At 48.1% G+C, this 21,324-nt stretch overlaps 1 protein-coding gene across 2 annotated transcripts in view; it reads left to right on the top strand.

The window, feature by feature from the left end:
- The first annotated feature begins 10,607 nt into the window (after nucleotides 1–10,607).
- sv2ca (synaptic vesicle glycoprotein 2Ca) overlaps nucleotides 10,608–21,324 on the top strand; it is an 18,902-nt gene continuing 8,185 nt past the window's right edge. For both annotated transcript variants that reach the window (XM_084690435.1, XM_084690434.1), the window contains exons 1-3: nucleotides 10,608–11,196; nucleotides 18,018–18,198; nucleotides 19,692–19,843. In XM_084690435.1, the coding sequence (XP_084546561.1) occupies nucleotides 10,608–11,196; nucleotides 18,018–18,198; nucleotides 19,692–19,843 (922 nt within the window). The remainder of the gene's footprint in view (nucleotides 11,197–18,017; nucleotides 18,199–19,691; nucleotides 19,844–21,324) is intronic.

The following is a 21,324-nucleotide window of genomic DNA, read 5'->3' as shown; positions in this document are numbered from 1 at the left end:
CCTTCTAATCGCCCGCCAAATCGGTTTTGATTGGGCAGCGTATGTTTCCGTGGTAACGCTGTTAGTAAGCGGAACAACGCTAAGTGAGATGAGTTGATTTCTGATTCAGCGGGCTAGGCTAGTCATTTCTGGCTAAAGAAGCTTTAATAGTATTCACACGAGTCTACCACTTCAAAAAGAAGTATTCTAGCCGGAAAAGTATTGGCAATTTCATACCGATGTTGATATAGTGGTTTCTCTTTCAAAGTATATAGCCTTAACCAAATGTAGATAACAGAAGTTCGAGTCAAAATCTGTGATAATGTTCCTCAGTCACAACCATTATAGAGTTAGGTCACAACCAGCCTAGCTAGTCTAACTGTGTACAGTAGCCTAGCTAGCTTGCGTTAGCTAAGCCTGTTCCAATGGTCTTCATTTCATTCAAGTGAGCTATAGCTATGTGAGACACAGAACAATTCCCATCTGATATTGTCAGCTGTGTAAAGCGAGTAAACCTATTCATTTTAAATAGCATTTTAAATCAGTCAGATGTTTAAATTGTGTCTTTAGGCTACTTCATCTGTTTTTAATGAGGCTATGAGTAAAAAGGCATTGAAGCAAACTACCCACATGTTGAATTAATAAGCAGTCTTACCCTTCTGAAGTAAGTGTAAGTTCTTGGGGAATACCACCATCCTGAGAACCTGCCTGTTGCCATGTCTGTGGTTTTGGGCCATCAAGGTAGCTACCAACCCGTTGGTTCATCACACATACAAGGAAAGACAGCTAATTCCTTGCAAGGCCGTGCACTTAATAGCATTAAGCTCCAGATATGTGACCGAGGCTTGCCGTTCCGGGCTGGAGCAGACTCCAGACAGTGGAGCCATATGGTCCCTCTCGGCCATGGCAGCACTGCCTGGGTTACATTTGGACTGGGGCGTTCTCACCACCTGGCTGGGGACTGAGGATACTGCACTGTCAGCCATTGTCGGCGCTAAAACCACAGTCGCGAGATGTGTGGGCAGTGTTTGAGTTAGAGAGTTGTGTAGAAACACCCTGTGCAGTGCCATATGTGTCAGTGACTGTGCAATGATTTTTCCGTCAAGATAAAACTAATCCTAAGCATCTGGACGTTCTTAATCAACGGGGAATGGGAGTGTCAAAACAGAAGTTGGACCTCCAGTATTGTGCTTTGCCTAAGACATCGACTATGACACAAGAATGAAAAAGAAAAAAAAAGCAAACCCTGCTATCAGACACTACAGCGTTGTATCTGTCATAGTCAATCATTTGCATTTAGACTGTATATAGCACTTTTCAACAAATAAATGCAGTCCTATAGAACGGACTGTGGCTTGCTAGGACTCAATGAATATCATTTCAACACTGCAAATGATGACATTTCCATGTCGGACTGGCAGCAGCTGACTTTGAACATGTCTGGATGTACAGAGAGGATAATCCCTGTTGCTCTGAACACTGTGGATCATTTCCTCCTAAGTAGAAGTCAACAGCTTTACACAGATTACCTATTTTCATTTTACAGCATATGCACATGTTTAGAAAGCTTAAAGGTTTATATTGCACATTATCTTTAGATTTTTCGCATCAAAACATGTAGAAGTAGATTTCCTGCTCTTTGTTAAATTAAGACTGGTCGTAGAACAAGCTATTGACTGGCTCATCTGAAAGATCTCTGTCTTTCATTCCTGTTATGGGAAAATATTCCAAACTGCAATGGATGAGGGTTGGATTAAACCCTTCACGAGGCTTTCTTTTGTTGAAACCACCTTCCTTTGAGTGCAGAAAAGCACCTGCAAAGTTGAAAAGGGATTCTGCTCACATCCTTCTCTAGCCTGTAAGAGGTTCAATCTGTTCCAGGACAATAATCACAGTCCATTGACTTTCATCCCCTGGTATTTTAGCTAGGCGAGTTAGACTATTCAAGACCTTGAAATGGTAGACAGGACAGAAATTACGAAATAATGCTCTGGTGTATGGTGGAAAGCTAGAATAGAAACTAATATTTTAGCAGTGCAGTGAGGTGTTTGCTTTGTTTACTTGATACCGTGTGATGAATAAAACCAGTGGTTACTGGAAGTTCATTCCACTCCTTTTTCTACATGTATTCTATACAGTTTTGTCTCAGTTACTGTCATGTTATACCTAACAGACAAAATAACAAACTTTCTTCAAACTAACGAACTTTCTTCTCTTTTTTCACCGTCTACAATCGATTTCCAATTAGATCTGTCTGCAGACAGCCATAACTCCTGACAAAAAGAACACTGTGCTGCCATCAATCATAATGATATCAACCCATTTTCCTCTCATACGCTAGCAGTGACCTCTCACTGGAGACAAACCGTTGTAACAGTCTGCCAAACGCTTCCCTTAGCCACCTGCTGGTTTCAGATTAGTTTTCTATTCCATGTTGATGATACTGGACATCCCCCTCGGGCTCCACCAATCCATCACTGCGCCACAGCAATGTGTCCTTTTTGCTTGCAGGGTGCTTCTTTAACCAGACAACCGGTGCGGAGGAATGGTAAACAATGGTGAGTCTGTATCCTCAGACTTCTCTATGAGACCATGGCTAGAGAGGATGAGCAGTTGCTGTTACTGTCAGTGATGAAGCAACAATCCACAACCCATAACTGAGAGCAAAAGCCACGTGAAAATGGGTTTTACTCCCTCTCCACTTGGCAAAAAGCTATTATCATCAATGTCCCTATCTCTGTGTGATCGTCCGGACGTAGCTGAGATACTAAATGACTGCAGCCAAATGCTGCACCAGTCCGCTGACACTTATTGACCCATACATGCTGGCCACTGTTATCAAAGTTCTGTGTACGTAAAAAAAGAAGAAGAAAAAAAAAAGATAATATGTGTGCATTGGAATGTGGAATGATGGAATGTTATGAATCTACTACTTAGGCATGTGACTGCTCATGAGGGTAATGGGCATCCTAGAGCGTGTGGGTGAGGGGTATTCTGCCCTGCCCCGTACATTAAGCTAAGTGCTCCTTGGCTCTCCGGCAGTCGTAAATGGAATCTTATGGCCCGAGGAGGTTTTGTCGTCCAGCTCTGAATGAAGAGCAGAGAGTGTCCCCGCCCTCAGGTCATCGCTCAGCGAATCGTCAGATTCCGGGGACAAAGAGAGAAGCCTCTCTTTTGTACTTGTGTCTGTGTGTTGGCAAATCTGCACTTGTGAATGCATCTGTGGGCATGGTATTTTCCCTTCTGTGGCTGGTCTTTTTTTGCAGCAGCAGCACCATCAAACACGCCCTATGTCGGTGTCACTGCTCCTCAGTCTTGACATAGCAACACACCAGTGCACATAAGAAGGGCCATGAAAGTGACCTCATCACATTCATGCCACATTCACACCCTCTGCGCTCAATTTACAGAAGTTATCGGAGAATAGACGGCATTGTGATACATTCAACAACAAGACAGCCTGAAGTATTTATATAGTACACCATACGTAATGGTGTCTGTGGGCTCTTTTGGGGGGGACCTTGCATCTGGCTACTGCTGTTTATCCCTTGGTAGTTCTGGGCGAGGGTTTGCAGTCTTTATTCATGCGTGGACTGTGAAGAACTGTGCAGCTGAGTGTGCCGGTGGTTGCATCAGGTCCTATCCTCTCTCTTTGTGACCGCCTTTAAACCCGTGGGCTGGAGGAGCGGTAGGGATTGACATGACAAGCATAGACTGTGAGATGGGGAGAGAGCTCTCTGAAGAACCTACTTATCTCAGGGACCCTGTGTTATATTATGTAACGATTGTAGCGTCATTGCATAATCTTTCTGTGATACCCTGTAACGGGTAGAAATAAAATATACATGTTCATCTGAGGTTTAGAATTCCTGAAACGGATAGAAGCTAACGGGCAAGGTTGACCCGTGTGTTTGTCTACAATTTCTTGAGCAGTAAGTAATCAACTATTAATATGGGTTGTGTTGTACTGTGGGATCTCTGTGTTCTAAACGGCTTCGCTCTGTGTAGATATGGGGGTGATGTATGGCATCCTGTGCATGGATTATTCCACTGTGCAGTGTGACGACTTCACTGCCCTGGAGAAAAGTCTTCCCTGCAATCTTGCTTTTTGAATTAAAGGCTGGCACCTACCATTTCCCAGGATTAGACCACCTGACCAAACTAAGCACACATTAGAGGGGTGGAATAAAGCTTAATATCTATGGTTAAAGGCTGCGTGCCACTATTGTGTGCAGTGCAACCTGTCAGTAAACTCCCAAGTAGTAGATCTCATGTTTTCTCCCCAAATTCAAAAACAAATTTAAATGATTTTGATTACCCTTCCTAGTTCACCCTTGGAAGTTAAAAAGAAAGAAAAGTCTTCTATAAAGAATAGTTTTCTTTTATTACAATTTTGTTTATCATTTGCTCATGTGTTTTGCTGATTACTATAGTACTAGTGCATTCATTACAAGTACAACTGCACACACACACACACACCATGAAATGCGTTTAATTTCCGGGTTGCTCCAATTCCGATTTCAGAACCGCGGACAGCGATTTTGCAGTTTACGCACACACGCTAGTAGTTTGAGCACAAAAAGATAGATCGAGGTCTACATAAATGCAGATGTTGCATGATGAATTCAAGCTCCAGACCATGCAATACATATAATAATTGAAAGCTATAGGGGATCCTCATCTGCATCAATATGTCGTGATGTTTCACGTCGATTACCCTTCTTTAAGTAGATTGTTCCATTAGACAGAATTGCCTGCATCACTCAATGAAATACAATTATTGATTGCACTCTCACTACCCCCCCCCCTTCTCTCTCTCTCCCTCTCTTTCCCTCTCTCTCCCACCTCTTTTACTCAAGTGCTGCAGAGAAGACACCGCATCGAAAAAAGCACACCGGTAGTCTACCTCAGTTCATTTTCTACTGTGGGATATCAGCAAATTCTTCTTGTATCGAAAGCGGATTGTGTGCTGCAATGGGTAACAACCACCCCAATCCACTGTATCTCTCTCCCTAAGCAAAGGTAAGTGATTAAATGTCTTGATAGAAAGCATCGGAAACTAGAATTCGAAGTTGCTCAATTTGAACCTGTGCGTTTCAAGGAATTAAGCGTAACGATATGCTACTAAACAACTTAAATGTGACTTAGCATCTAAATGGTGCTTTCTGTATTGTGTCAAAGTAGAGTAGTCTACTTTTAGGCTGGTCGAAAAGTAGTCGATTGTCTTCTGCGTACAATTTCATCTGCAATTTATCTGCATGCTGCGCTCATCTGCCGAGCAATAAGTACGTTGTTTAAGTTACCGAAACTGTTTTATTGTACAAAGTATACATGCTGATAGCGTTGAGTTGCTTAATATTTTTTTACTACCTTGCCAGTAATAGTCATTCGTTGAAACGGTTTCTCTGCTGTCATGCGGACGATGTCAAAATTGAATGAGTTTCACGCGGTATACCTGCCCCGGGCGCATGAAAGCACTTTCACTCTGCACTACAGCCAAAAAGATTGCAAGGCTGAGGGTACAGTTGCGAGCTTGGTTCTGAGCCATTTGTGAATTTCACCTCCAAAGAGACAACGATTGATAGGCCCATAGTCAGTGAATTGGAAATCTGCAGCCAAGTGTTGTGCAGGGAACACGGAAGAAACGATCTTGCCTGGCAGTATTTCTACTTACGGCCATGTGGTAAACTGTTCCCCAGTTGACCGTCATGGTTGAGGTCAAGTCAAGAGTGTCATAAGTGTCAAGGATCAAATAAAAGCTCTTAATTTGAGCTTTTTCTTTAAGGTGGAAGGGACATTGATTTGACTGAAGTTTGATCCTGCCTCGGCAGAGCTTTCCAATTTAATATCGCATGCATTTGCCTAACCCCATTCTTGACACGGGACATTAAACGAAAGTTTCGAGGGCCTCTCAGACACACTGGAGCATTGCTGCAGAAAAACCACCTGACTCCTTTAACCTGTATCCTTGAGAGAAAGAAGGCCTACATAATTGACTCTGTCCCAATGACAATGCAGTAAACGTGGAGGTCTCCAAATAAACAGCGTGCGTCATCCCAGCAAGTCAGCCCCTGAAAGCTAATGGAGGATTTTGAAATGAATGATTCGATGAGTCAAACATGTAATGTAATTACTTGGCTTTGGGCAGTGATGTTATTCAGACATGTTCTTTCAACTCACCGTCACTTATGCCGCGTTGTAATAGAAGCCTTTCAGAACGCTTTTCCTTGCTGGGTTTTGGACTGAGGGTCATCCTTCACAGTACAATTGTACTGTGATTTGACAACAAAAAAAAGTCACATCTCGTTTTATATATATTTATTTGATTCTTACACATATTTCATTCTTCTTCTTCAATGTTTCTGCCTGCTTCAAAAAAGTAATGAACTCATTCTGTGTGGTCCTTTCAAAGCAGGTGTCAGTGGTGTGTGTCATGATGGCTGTTCAGCTCCTGAGAGGGATTCACTGTGTTCCCTCTGCAGTCAGAGAGGGCTGGCATGGCAGGCTGGCCATATGTCCACCGCTCACATCAAACAGTCACCAGTTCCACCTCACCACAGGGAAAACACACACACACACACACACACACAAACACAGGAACGTATAAATATGGAGATCCTTGTGTTTTATCGGAACCATGCCAGAGATTGATGAAAGTCAACACTAATCATAATCCTGGTTCCTACCAGTAAAAAGTGCTAGCCAGCGTGTTGCAGTGGAGTGTGAATATGTACAGTGTGTAGTGACTGCCCAAGTTTATTCTGACTCGAACACGACCAGGGTCATCAACCTGCCTCTGCATCATGTGACCCTCTCACAGACAGACGGGTACCCAATCAGCTTCAGAGGTGGAACCTTGTCCACTGTCCTTTGGTTCCTTATGTAGCCGGCATTTACCTCGGCGTCTCCGCCTTTCCACTTCCCATTCCACATCTTTACTTCCCTCCGCTCTCCCCTTTCTTCACTCCTTCCGTTGCACTACCTTCGCATATCTCTTCCCCCCATCTCTGTCTCTGTTTCTGTCTTTATCGGTCTCTGTCTCTCTTTCCCTCTTCATGTCTCTCTCTCTCTCTCTCTCTCTCTCTCTCTCTCTCTCTCTCCATTATCCCCTCCCTCCCCCATGCACTCCCAGTAATGGCGTCAGGGTCTGATGAAATCTCCTAACTGAAGACGTCCCTGGCAGACTCAGGGCCCTGAGCTGGGTCTCCAGCTCTGTCTTGATGAGGTCATGCGCTATTTAAAAAAAAAATGTATTATTGAATTACGTGCAGTACGGCCCATTTAGAGATTGGACCTGCACAGCTTGCCCTGATGGAACACGCCCGTCACTGGCTCCTCCCTCGGTAACCCCTGCCCCCCCCCAGCCTCCCGCCCACGCATGTCTTTGACCAACGGAGGACACTGACAAGCCAGACAGGACTAAGGCTGAATACATTACCTCTCTTCCTTGAAGGTTTCATAGAGGTGGAGTACACAAGTATTTTACATGGCATAAATGGCCCGTCGAAGGGTTGTCAGAGAATATGTTTGCATCCATTTGGCTGCACAAACTCAACCAAGCCTGTATTTTTCCGTTAGCCTCATTAAAATATAGTAGGGGTTTACAATTTCCAGTTGTTTGGATGACGCATGAGACAAGAGGCTTTAAAAGCGAAACAGCTCTTCCTTGTCACTCCTCCTTGTGCCTTTCACACTGGTACTGGAGTGCTGCAATCACTCACACCAGTCTAATTGAGATGGTAATGGATTCATTAGTCACTGGTTGCTCTCAGCCAAACGGCTCACAGTCTTCATGGCTATCACGACGAGGAGACAAACTTTGGGGATTGTTAAGGACCGCCTCAGGTTCTCGTTCCAGGAAAGTCTCATTTCAAACTCCATTAGAGTGTGACTTCTTAACGCAAGCGTTTCATTGCTTTAAAACAAGATTAGCGTAATCAAAAACAAAAACAGTCATTAATTATGTTGGCCTGGAATGTGGCATTGGTTTTATTGAATTGGTTCCCATTTAGTGAAACATTTTTATAATCAACAAACTATTAATCTTATGCTCCCGCTATACAAATCCAATCTGTTCAGTTTATCTCTGAAAAAAGGCATGCCGTAGTTTGGCGCCTTGGGGCTATCCAATTCTTGACCTGGAGTTTTTCCTTTACTCTCCTAAGAGGCGGAGGGAAAGTAGAGCCACCATCCATCACAAAGACAGAGACTGTCACCAGGGCACTGAGGCCTACTTCCGGCCCTCCTCAGACGGGTCACAGCATCAGGATACGCCTGGCCTTAATCCTCTCCCTACCCCTCTGAACCCCTCTGAGTCTGGGCTGGGCTCATCTCCTGTTTGCTGTGGTGGCTGTGTCAGCCAGCATGAAGCATGGATGACTGAGGGTGAAGGACCAGCGGAGGCTGGATGAGACTGGACGCTTGTGGGGCTTGGGGAAAGGGAGGTCAGTGACGGGGTGGAGATTTGGCTGATGTCGAGGATGGGTGTGGTGTTGGGGGAGATGGTGGGAGGTAGGTTTGAGGGGGTGTGTGGGGGGGGAAGGTGTCTGGAGATGTGTTTGTTGAGCTCCTGCTGGCCCTGCTGTCTGCGCTGTCTCCACCTCGTCAGCGGCGGTCAGGTGGGGTGAACGGCGAGGTGGCTGGCGAGGCGCTCCGCCTGCCTCTGAGCCTCATCACCGCTGACAGGGGCGCTCGCGCCGCGCTCCGACAACTTCCTGACTGACGGACTGACACACGCTGGCTGGACACCCGCCCTGCTCGAGTGTGTGTGTGTGTGTGTGGTTGAGGGTGTTGCGTGAATGTGATGGTCCTGCTTAGAGCACGGCGAGGCGTCATCGTCTCGTCCTGATAGGCTGTCAGGACGTTGCCGTCGGTTCCCATTCTCAGAGTTCACGTCGTCGACGAAAGCCGGGCGTGAGAGATGTTTTCATCTGCAACTACGGGAGGATTGAAAACATACTGAAATCGAATATAAAAATTCAGTTTTGTGGTTAAAAAAAAAAGTACTGCCCTAGCCGTATGTAATTGTCAGTACCGTCCTTCACCTACCTTCTGAAATGATGCAGTTAGTCTGTTTAAACAAAGGTCTTGAGAACAAATGAATACAGATTCCTATTGAACACAGATACTTTGCAGACCTTTGGGCTATTACAACGATGAAGCCATTCTGCCTGCTGAAAAATGAAACCATGCACGTCAAAAGAGAATGGTTATAATAACGGTCTTAACTAAAGAAGCCAACCGATGAGTCAAAAGGGATTAGCAGAGTCACCTTGAACAGTGGTGTCATTTTACCCAGTAAAATTGCATTATGGGAGCTGAGGCCTGGGCTGTGATTTGTGTCCTCTTGACAGGGCTTCAGTGTTCATTAAAGACTGTGGAGAGCAGCTCAGAGACACACAGGGACGCCACACACACACACACGTGCACACGCACACACACAGAGACTCCCTACTCGTATGAGATGATATAGCAAATACTTGCAACTGTCAAATGAATTTGGCCCAAATCAGCAGTTTAATTGTACTTGTATTTCACCCACCTTAATCACGTTACACAGCTTTGGATCAATAACGAGATAAGCTCGTGGGATGTAGCTATATGTCTGAAGATTGTGGTTTGCTGTTTGCAAGCAGTCACCGGAAATCATGTTACACAGGGCTGCACTGGGGTCTGCTTCCCTCCACCCCAGGTCATCTCTACTGGAGGGGTTTCTCCCAGCCAGTGTGTGTGTGTGTGTGTGTGTGTGTGTGTGTGTGTGTGTGTGTGAGTGTGTGTGTGTGTGTATGTGGCCTCATTCATGTGTATGAAACCACTGACCAAGCCAAATCCGTTTCTTTCGAGCACAATTGCCCGTGTGTGCGCGCGTATCTCTGCGTGTCTGTGCATCTGTGTGTGTGCAGGATGCGGCCATTCCCCTCAGTGTTCCCCAGGCACCCAACCATGGGTTACAGGATGCAGCAGTCCTCACTGTTGGGACATGCCACACCACACACCCTCCGAACAAACCCACACTTTATTAAAACACAAATTGATTTCAGGCAGCTTAGTTTTACGGCACGGATCATGACTCAGCACATTGGCCCATCCTGAGACTGAGGGCGACTTATTAAATATTAAACGGGGGAGCTTTTGCTCGAAATGGAATGTACTTTGTGAATATAAACTGACAGTAACATAGCCAATGCAATTCCCCTCGCATCTCTCAATGAAATGATTAAAAGGGCATGAAGGATGGAGGCAGAATGTTGAGAGAGTTTGTCCTGCCAGTGTATCACCTGCTTGTTTTGGGTATGGAGACAGTGGAGAGATGTGATGTACTGACCTTATTTGACTGGTCTTTCTTTCTCTCTCTCTCTCTCTCTCCCCCTCACTTTCTCTCCTACAGCCAGCCGGATTCATGATATCCCCAGCCAGTGTGGCTTGTCTCCTGTGGTGACTGCAGTCTCCAGGGTTTCCCCCCCACTGCACCTCCATCCCCGCCTCACCGCGCCCCAGAGCTCCCTCCGTCTGTTGACACCCGCCCCCCGTCCACACCGCCCCCACCCTCCCACCCAACCCGCCTCTGCTTCCGCCCCGCGGCACCCTCTTCTGCACCCCCCCTCGAAGAGCCCCCCCTCGGTGCCAGCATGGAGGACGGCTATGACAACAGGACTTCCCTGACGAAGGGCGCCAAGGACATCGCCAGGGAGGCCAAGAAGCACGCGGCCAAGAAGGTCAACAAGGCGGTCAACCTCGCCACCGACGAGTACTCCTCCCACCGCAACTACAGCCGCTTCCAGGACGAGGAGGACGAGGGCGACGACCGCCGGGGCCGCCCGGCGACGGACGGCGGCGGCTACCACGACAACGAGGACGCCTCCAGCGACAACACGGAGGGCCACGACGACGAGGACGAGATCTACGAGGGCGAGTACCAGGGGATCCCCGCCGCCACCAAGGGGCGGGAGGGCCAGGTGGCCGTGGGCCAGCCGCTGTCGGACGGCATGAGGGACCGCAAGGAGCTGGAGGAGGAGAGGAGGGCCGACGAGGAGGAGCTGGCCCAGCAGTACGAGCTCATCATCCAGGAGTGCGGCCACGGAAGGTTCCAGTGGCAGCTGTTCCTGGTGCTGGGCCTGGCCCTCATGTCGGACGGCGTGGAGGTGTTCGTGGTGGGCTTCGTGCTGCCCAGCGCCGAGACAGACATGTGCGTGCCCAATTCCAGCTCAGGGTGGCTAGGTAAGGTGTGCGTGCGTTTGTGCGTTGCGTGTTTTCTTTGGTACGCGATAGGGTGTGAGTAAATGGGGAACTGAGGTATGGTTGGGTAAGGAGAAGGGCCGTCGAGATAAATCATATCGGTCGGTTCCTTTCTCGGCTAGTGTTTAGAGGAGACGCATCCCTCCTGTGTCCACTTGGCTTTCAGCAGGAGTCAAGAGAGCCCAAACGACTGCAGGTGTGTAATCCATCACTAGTCCTACAGCACTGCTTGTTCTGAGGCGGGTCCACTTGCAGGGGGCTGAAAGGATTCATTCTGATGGCCGTTAGAGACACAGGGACAAAAGCAGCGCCAACTAGAGATTCAATTCAATTGGAGAATTGATGGTGATTGTTGAGGTCAGCACATAAATGTAAGAATTCCTACCACTGTTGTGTTTCAAATCCCCCTCCCCCACGTCCCCTCTCCCTCTCCCTCTCCCTCTCCCTCTCCCTCTCCCTCTCCCTCTCCCTCTCCCTCTCCCTCTCCCTCTCCCTCTCCCTCTCCCTCTCCCTCTCCCTCTCCCTCTCCCTCTCCCTCTCCCTGATTGCATGGAGGCTCCACCCCTGTTGAGGTGACTAAAGCTAAACATGATTGGTGTGTGTCTGTGTGTGTGTGTGTGTATGTGTGTGCGCATGTGTGTGCGCCAATTTGGAAGGTAGCATACATGATTACCCTGACCTTGTCCGTTTTGTCCATTGAGACTAATTATGCTAACTGTAATTACCGCTCCCAAAAAAAGATGAAGTGTTTAAATACTATGCGGTTGCCATGCTGGGACATCAACAAAATCAGCACTTTCAGAGGACAGATTTCAGAATCCTAATCGGCGAGATTAGAGATAGACGAGATAACCGAGTTGAACTTCAAGACCCCCCTTTGCCGCGTTTCCATTCTAACGTCATCCCCAGTTTCACTGCCGTCGTTAGGCACGTTTCGATTGGCCACAGCTGATTAAATGTGGAGGAAGCGAATCCCACCGGGCTGTGGTTTCTGCTTGGTGGACCCCAGCAGAGTGGATCGAACAGTTCGGCCCCAGAAACACAGCACCTTGGCATTAATCACATCAGAAGGCTATGGCAGGCTGCTGGGACGCAGCTGTATGGGGAAAGCATCATGCAATAGCAACAACACGATGGTTTCTGAATGGAATGGACGCCTAAAACACAGATTCAATTAGCGAATTCAATTTTAGGACTAACAGGATCCTGATCCTGCTGGAATCTTAAACGGTGCAATGGAACGAGAGAGAAACGAGGGCTGGAGAGAGAGAGAGAGAGAGAGAGAGGACCAAGGAAGAGGATGGAAGGAGAGCTTAATGAGAGTGGAGAGAAGGAGGTACGAAGGCACGAGGGGGAAGTGGGGATGGAAAGACGGAGGGAGTGTGAGACGGAGCAGGGAAATGATCGAGTGAGGGAGAGGTGGGGAGGGAAAGAGAGGAAGAGAGAGAGAGGCAGCCGATATCTGATCATTAGTACCGATAGCTGAGTGAGATAGTGGATAAGACATGCTTATCTTCTCCAGCACAATTAGACAATAGAATCCCTCGCCCTGTCGCCATCGACCTCTTTCTTTTGTCCTCCCCGTGTTCCCGTACCCTCCCTCCCTCCCTCCCTCCCTCCCTCCCTCCCTCCCTCCCTCCCTCCCTCCCTCCCTCCCTCCCTCCCTCCCTCCCTCCCTCCCTCCCTCCCTCCCTCCCTCCCTCCCTCCCTCCCTCCCTCCCTCCCTCCCTCCCTCCCTCCCTCCCTCCCTCCCTCCCTCCCTCGGGGACTGTCATTCCAGCCAGATCGCTCTCACGTTTATTCGTTACATTGTCGTTCTCTCTATCCCTTTTTTTCATTTCCCCTCGACTGTTTCCCTGTCCTTCTCTCCCTCTGCCTACTTCCGTTCCTGTGTCTCTCGCTCTCCTTTTTCCCTCCCTCCCTCCCTCCCTCCCTCCCTCCCTCCCTCCCTCCCTCCCTCCCTCCCTCCCTCCCTCCCTCCCTCCCTCCCTCCCTCCCTCCCTCCCTCCCTCCCTCCCTCCCTCCCTGCCTCCCTGCCTCCCTCCCTCCCTCCCTCCCTCCCTCCCTCCCTGCCTCCCTGCCTCCCTGCCTCCCTCCCTCCCTCCCTCCCTCCCTCCCTCCCTGCCTCCCTCCCTCCCTCCCTCCCTCCCTCCCTCCCTCCCTCCCTCCCTCCCTCCCTCCCTCCCTCCCTCCCTCCCTCCCTCCCTCCGGTGTGTGTGTGTGGGGAGCCAGTGGTGCAGGTCCACGGCCAGCTGGGTATGGCTAAACTGCAGTAAGATAGCTGTGGCACTGCAGATAGAATACCATGAGTGCAGCTCCACTGTGTGGGAGTATGTGTGTGTGTGTGTGTGTGTGTGTGTGTGTGTGTGTGTGTGTGTGCTGGCGCAGACAGCCTTTTCTGTGTGTGTGTGTGGTTGCGTAGACCGACTTTTATGAGCGCGTGTCTGTGTGTGTGTTGTTGCAGAGACGTTTTATGCGTGGGTGGGCATGTGTGTGTGTGTGTGTTTCAAAGAGAGAGGGATAAGGAAAGAGAGGGGCTGAGAGAAAGAAAAATCGTGTGGGGAGGGGGAATGCTGTGTTTTAGATAGGGCTTTTAAGTTCAAGTGCGTGCGTGTGTGTTAGAGAACACTTGCGTGACTGTGTATCTGTACGGGAGACACAACACACCAAACATGCTACACCAGCAAACACCAGACCAACAATCACAGGCCGTGTGCATGATCTAATTCCACTGCCATTGAGTGTTCGCAGGGTACAAATAATTCACGCCTATCTGTTTCATTATCATTTATGCCAGGCAGCGTGGTGTCATTACTGTAGCTTAGTGAGTCATCCCCTCCGGATCCGGAACATTCAGCCCTCAGCCTGCGAAGATAAGTTACTTTCCTGAAGATTTCTTTGAAATCCTGCCCTTTCTGCCTGAATCATGACAAAGACAGCGATCTTCTTTTCGGCGGAGGTGGCGCTTTTCGGCGGCAAAAGAGGGGGCCACAAATACAACGAAGCCTGACATGATGTACTACAAATGTGATTACACGCTGCTCAGTGTGCAGGGGCTGGGAGCAGGGGAGAGGGGAGGAGGGTGGGAGGCAAGAGAGAATAGAAAAGGAAAAGGAGACGCGCCGAGAAAGAACAAAATGATGAGACTGGGGGGGGGGGGGGGAGGGATGATGGCGGAACGAGACAGAGCGACAAAACTGAAACTACGGTAAGGAAATGATAGCGAACAGGTGAGAGGAGCGAGAAAGAGAAAGACAAAAAGGAGGCGGTGAGGTGAGGAGGTAGAGGGGGGTGGATCACGCCGTTCGGAGCAGCCATAGATGTAGCACCAGGCCTGCTGTGCCCCGCACAACAGGCAGAGTAGATAGAAGAGAGCGGGGCGTTTTGTGTGGCGCTGGAACAGTTTGCCCCGCTAAGAGCGAAAAGCATGAAAGCGTGAAATCGGAAAAGAGGCCGTGATGTAGCTCAACGCTCCCACGGCTCTCTGGGGGCTCCTCGCGATCTGACAGCACACCAAAATACAAAACAACACCAAGCCAGGGCCTCCCCCCCCCCCCCCCTCTCTCTCTCTCTCTCTCTCTCTCTCTCTCTCTCTCTCTCTCTCTCTCTCTCTCTTCCAGGCTTTCTCTTAGCTCCTCCCTCATTATCTCTCTCCTCTTATGTCATTGTAGTCGTCTCTCTTAGTTTGATCTTTTAAGATTCAAACTCTTTCCTTATTCTTCCTTCTGTCCAATGTTTTTCGAGGGGAGAAACGAGGGGGGGGGGGGTAGTGTTGGTTTGAAGCTTTTGACTTGATTGTGATTTGATCTCATGAAAGGCCAGAAGCGTCAGTTTAAACCCCCACCAACCCTAACCCTGGTGTTGAAAGTAAGACTGAAACGGTATACTGTACTGTATACATTTCCGTATCAATCTTTTTCATTCAATGCTTTTTTTGTGTGTGTGTGTGGGTCCTGAGTGAGGTAGAGACAGCAAGCTTGGGACTTTTCTTTCAAAGGCACCTCCTTCAGAGTCAGCGGTGTCTGCTGAATATGTATAAAGCTGAGACGTTTCGGGAATCCAACCCAAAGCTTGTGGGAAGGTTAGAGCTGAGAACTGTGCAGTTATGGATTCCGTGTTTTTTTCCAGTTCTCGTTCATATTATCTCTATGTGATATTCAGAACTTTTTCGAAGATCCTCAAATAGAATTTGAACGTCCTCCTCTCAAAGTTCAAGCACTGACGCACATTTAGAACCAGACTGCATCAATCTGATGACGGCCGATGGTGTTCAATGCAAGGAATTGAGGTCTTTTCATTTCAGGACTTCTCAGAGACGCCCTCCACAACCTCCGCTATCCTAGTGTCCCTTGCCCGACCCCGCCCCAGCCTCATACAGTAAACCAAGCCTGACAGGACAGGGAGTGGCCACTAGTCAGCGAGGAAGGAGAGGACTGACCCACTATGACACACAGGGCTGTTCCTCCCTGTAGCTTTCTTTAACTAGGCTAATGCTGGGCCAATGTATGTTTAGCCACAGTTAGTTCATATGGTGAGCTACACAGCACAATGTGTGGACACCATGTCAGGTCAGCGTCGTGTTTTCAGTGAGTATCTCTGAAGTGTTGTGCTCTCTCTGACAGTCTCCCCAGCCTGGCTTCTGACAGGTGCCGCTCTCCAGCGGCTTGCTGCGCCGTCACGAGGGCCTAGGTCGTTGTCGCAGGAGCAAACGGGCGTCCAAGCAAAGCGCCTGCTCAGAAAGACAGCGGGAGGAGGACCCCAGGGCCCTGACTACAGACCGCAGCCTAGGAATCAGTTTAACTTGAGAGAGAGAGAGAGAGGGAGGGAGAGAGAGAGGGAGAGAGGGAGAGAGGGAGAGAGAGAGAATAGGTCAGGGGGTTCTTTGTAAACCTGAAGTAGCTGCTTTTAGCTGCTATTCTTAGCTGCTATTCTTCCATTTGTGGCTGAACTGGAATAGGTATTTTGGGTTTATTGTAACCTTGAAATGTAGACTAAAGCCCTTTTGGCACCTGTGTTGACAATACACTCAGGGCCAGGCAGTAAAGAGGGATGCCACGATCAATAAGTTCATTACCTAATGGAAGATCCTCAGGGGGTTGTGACTATGATGAGTCTTTTTAAAATGTATTCGCATTCTGCATTTCACTATACTTCCCAACAAGTCGCATTAATGAGACACGTCGATGTAGAGAATTTGTTGCCCTTTGAATGCTTGTGTGGAAGCCATATTTCAAGATGGCTGCCACACAAATCATAAGGATGTCCCCAGCCTGACCCTTGATGTATAAGAGACCTATCAGTCCCAGCCATATGCTCTTGGACCGGAGATGAGACCTGACTGAAGTCATAAAACAAATGATGTGCACCCTGCATCGCTGCCTTGTAATGGCTTAGACATAGTGCCTTCTACCCCCAGCTATATCCCAGCACGTGGAAGCAGAATGTGGCCAGATCTGTTGCAGTCTGTTGTTTTGGTCTTTGCGTCGACTTTGAGAATACAAATGAAAGCCCTCTTCCTTGAAGCATTGCTGAATGCCTCAGCTTGTTAGCAATTAGCAAAGATCCTAAAAGATATTCACGTCCACCAATAACGCACAAAGACAAACACCTAGCCATAAAGCATCTATTTTCATCAAAGCATCTCTGTAACTCAGCCAGTGAAAGTGACAGATATCTGAAAGGGACGATATAAAACCAGGGATGACATGAGGGAGGAGTGCAACAGGGGGGGGGGGGGATGATGAATGCTCCTGGGTGCTGAGAAGCCAGTGGAAGGCTCCACAATCAGACGGAAACGAAACGAGCGCTGTATGATGAAGAGTCGCCGTCTGGGAACACCGTCAGGATCATCAGTAGGGGGAAATCAATGGTGTTTTGTTGGAACATTGATTGCCCACCCGATGAGAGAAGCTTAAAGGAGAGCAGAGGGGCCCGTTGCAAAGTCGCCCTGTATTATTGTGCTCGTGTGTCATCCCATTTACTGGTGTCTGTGGTTTCAAGTCTATTCAACGGTGCGTTTATTCACTGTGTTACCGCTCAGCGGACACTGCTTGGCTTTAACTGGGGTGGTGTTCCACTTGGGATTCTTAGTTACAGGTTGAGGATCGGTAAGTACAGCTCGGGGCTAAAGCAATGGGCTAACCCTAGTGTAGACAAGCTGGAAAGGGTGAAAAATATGAAAGTCAGTGTGTGTTGGATGAGTCTTTGTCACGGCCACAGCTGGTACAGGAACAGTATCAGGGTGTGATACTGTATCTTTACCCACCTGTCAATCAGCCAAAATGCCCTTTGAACTTTCCCCCTTTTAGCATGAATTAAGGTTTTCCATTCAAGATAGATTCATGGCAATTTCCCTTTTGAACTATATTAATGAGAAACAGTCTGTTCTGACTCGGGCAATTATGGAGCTTTATGCGGCGTCATACTTTACTTTGACACTTTTATGTCCGATCATTTAGCGTCAGGCTCTCCTGGGAGACGAGAATTCTCAAGTGCTTCCTGGCAGAGTTGTGATGTCAGAGAAGAAGTGGCGTTGGAAAGGATAACATACCGTGCTTATGTGTCCTCTCTCTCTCTGTGTCTCTGACTCTCTCTGTCTCTCTGTCTGTCTGTCTTTCTTTCTCTCACTCTGTCTCTCTCTGTCTCTCTCTCTCTCTCTCTCTCTCTCTCTCTCTGTCTCTCTCTCTGTCTGTCTGTCTTTCTTTCTTTCTCTCACTCTGTCTCTGTCTCTGTCTCTCTCTCTCTCTCTCTCTCTCTCTCTGTCTCTCTCTGCCTCTCTTCTGTCTCTCTCTCTCTGTCTGCAGGCAGCATCGTGTACGTGGGGATGATGCTGGGAGCCTTCTTCTGGGGGGGCATGTCAGACAAGGTGGGCCGCAGACAGTGCCTGCTCATCTGCATGTCCATGAACGGCTTCTTCGCCTTCCTGTCCTCCTTCGTCCAGGGCTACGGCGTCTTCCTGCTCTGCCGCATAGTGGCAGGCTTTGGGTGAGTGCTCCACTCCCCACAGAAACACACCAGGTCCTGGATAAATATGTCGATATTCTGTTTAAGAGCGATTTTCAGTGCCGTATGAGGGCTGAATCTGTAGAGGAAACCAGCCCTAGGAAACTAGGAAATGTACATCTTGATGCGATGTGTGTATCAAGCTGTCCTATCCATTACTGTTACTGTTTGTTAATGTCAGGCTATCTTCCACAGAGACCGGTCATCTAATGAGCACACGCTAGCTTCTTGGGTTAATCACGCTTCTCTAATGGAAATCCAGTCCTGAATCCCTCTGTCAACATTTACTCTCACAGCCAGTGGTGATTGGTTGGGGGGGGGATCAAAGAAATAATCCCTCTACCTTCACTATTTCACCTGTGGTTTCATTCTCATCTCAGGACTGGGGCCTGACCTGACTTGTCTACATTGAGTACATAATGTCTGTCTGTCTGTCTGTATGTCTGTCGGGAAGTTTGTTTGTTTGACAGTAATTGCACGCCCCCTTAATGAAAGTGTGCAAACCCACAACTACATCAGTGACAGCTGGGATTCAGCCCACAGCCTTAAAAGCTCTCTCTACTTTGTAGATACATCTGTCTATCACACAGCGCCAGGGGATTAGTCCTTGTAATATCGCTCGTGAAATGTGTTAAATGTCGGAAACGTAACATATGAATTAGCATAGAAATCAAGTTTCCATTATTAATTGTTTTATGTCTTGAAAAACAACATTTGAATAATTGAAAGAGCAACTTTGAAGTCGAGAAACCGTCAAGAAACCAATGCTTCGGAAATGTTAGTTAATCCTCAGGCAGTTTAATTCAAACCCTTCCAGAAGTGAAAGCTTCCAAAAACGTTTTTCATCAGACTGTCCAGTCACGTTTGGCGACATCCTGCTCTCATCTCAAATGCGTCTCTGAAGGCTGTTTCAGGAAAAGAACTGGACCTTTGTGACGGGCAAGTGACAAGACACTGTCGAAACAGGAAAACCATATTTGCCCGCTACACAGATAGCAACATGAGACAAGAGAATTGATCTACGGCGAGGAAACATGTGGCGGGTGTGAGTTCCATTTAAGAACTCATTGAGTAATTGCCTTCCCGCCCCTTTCCCTGGAGCCCCTTAGAGTAATTGAAAAGGCCTGCCAAACAGCCTACAGGGGCCAAGCTTGTGAATCACCAAGGACTGGCTCTCAGCCTAATGGTTATCGGGAACACCAAGGAAATGCCCTCTGTTTGGGACGAGGGCTGCTCCGTTTAGTCAGCATCATAGTTGATTGTCTTTATCCAGGATCTTTGGCTTCTGTTCCAAAAGGACTTCTAGAAAGTCATCCGACTGAAATCACTCGATCACTGTTGATTGGTTTTATATCATTTGGCTGTGCACTGTGTGCTTTACAGTATTTCAAATTGTGTTAACTGACGTTCGGCCCTCTCCAGTGATCCACCTGCCCCCCTCTGAATCTCCTCTCCTTCATCTCCCCCTCCCGCAGGATAGGGGGCGCCGTTCCCATCGTGTTCTCCTTCTTTGCAGAGGTGCTCTCCAGGGAGAAGAGAGGGGAGCACCTGAGCTGGCTGTGCATGTTCTGGATGATCGGAGAGATCTACGCCTCGGCCATGGCCTGGGCCATCATCCCTCACTACGGTGAGCAAGAGACTCTGTCACACACACACATACATACACACGCACACAGATACACACACACACATTACTAATATAATACGTAATATATAGCAGCTGACCCCTCTCTTTTTGTTTGAATGTCAAGGAATCATATATGCCTTAAAGTTGGAAAAAGTTGATCGGTTTGTCGATAGGGTGCAGCAAAGTAGGTGAGAGTTTTGTTTGGCTGTGAGCCAGGGAAGCAACCAAACTGCCCTGGCATGGGAAGTGATAAAGTCATTCCTCTAAGTGATTGCTCGATGGAGAGAAGGTGGTGTGATTTATGAATACCAAGGTCTAGGAGCGATGGGGAAATGCACACGTGTGCGCACACACACACACTGGAATGGAACGCCATGATCTACGGACTACTATTGGAAATAAACATCACTCATTGATAATAAAAAAAAAAAACGAGGGTAAGTTTAAAAGCCTGTCCAAACTGTCTCCCTATAGGTACCTACACGGTATGTCTTCCTGTCTCTCTCTTCCTTCACTTTCTTTCCCTGTGTAACTCTGTGTCGCAATCATCTCTCCCTTCTCTTTTTCTCTCGCAAATGTTTTCTTCTTTGTTTGTCCCTCTTTCACGCTGTCCCCCCGCACCACTTCTCCCTCACCGCTTACACCCCCCACCTGCACTTCGACCCAGCTCTCTCTCTCTCTCTCTCTCTCTCTCTCTCTCTCTCTCTCTCTCTCTCTCTCTCTCTCTCTCTCTCTCTCTCTCTCTCTCTCTCTCTCTCTCTCTCTCTCTCTCTCTCTCTCTCTCTCTCTCTCTCTCTCTCTCTCTCTCTCTCTCTCTCTCTCTCTCTCGTGCTTTGCATCCTCCAGCACAATGGGATGGTCTGAATGTTTTTCCAAACTGCCGCAGTGCTCGCCAGGCAGCAGCGTGGTCCAGACAAGCCTGCAGAGTTGCCTGTCACACACACACAAACATGCACACACAGAATGCGCCTCATCGGTGGTTTAACACACCGTTGATGCTGGTCCACTACCTTCTTACATGTCTTCAGTCACGTTGTCTCTTCCAATGTCTTGCACCGGCTTCTGACAAACTCCCAGCTGGAGTCAACCACTTCCTCCTCCCAGGACCTGACCGGCGTGTAACGTATACTGTGAGGGATGGACTCTCTTATTCACCTAGCCTAGAGTATCTTTTAGCAATAGACCCTTGAAGCAGCACTGTCATTATGAGTAATGTATGAAGTATATGGGTACTGGTCAACTCCTGTGGCTTTATTATCTACTGGCTTGGGCAGAAATGCCACATCAAAGAACTGTGGGACATTTGGTATGGAGTTATATTGTTTCAAACTGTCACTGAGTAGAGTTAGCCAATCACAGATATTGCTACATTGATTGATTGACCATCTGGAAGACCATTGTTCTAAGTTTATGATGTTCCCTACCACTCTTGCGAACGACCTGTAGCTTATAGGTAGCATGTCCTTCGTAATGACTGGTCA

Source organism: Hypomesus nipponensis, chromosome 24 (genome assembly GCF_054491055.1).
Source record: "Hypomesus nipponensis isolate SF chromosome 24, ASM5449105v1, whole genome shotgun sequence".
NCBI classification, from domain to species: Eukaryota; Metazoa; Chordata; class Actinopteri; order Osmeriformes; family Osmeridae; genus Hypomesus; species Hypomesus nipponensis.
Note: the sequence above shows the minus strand (reverse complement) of the source record. Positions and strands in the feature narration are given on the sequence as shown.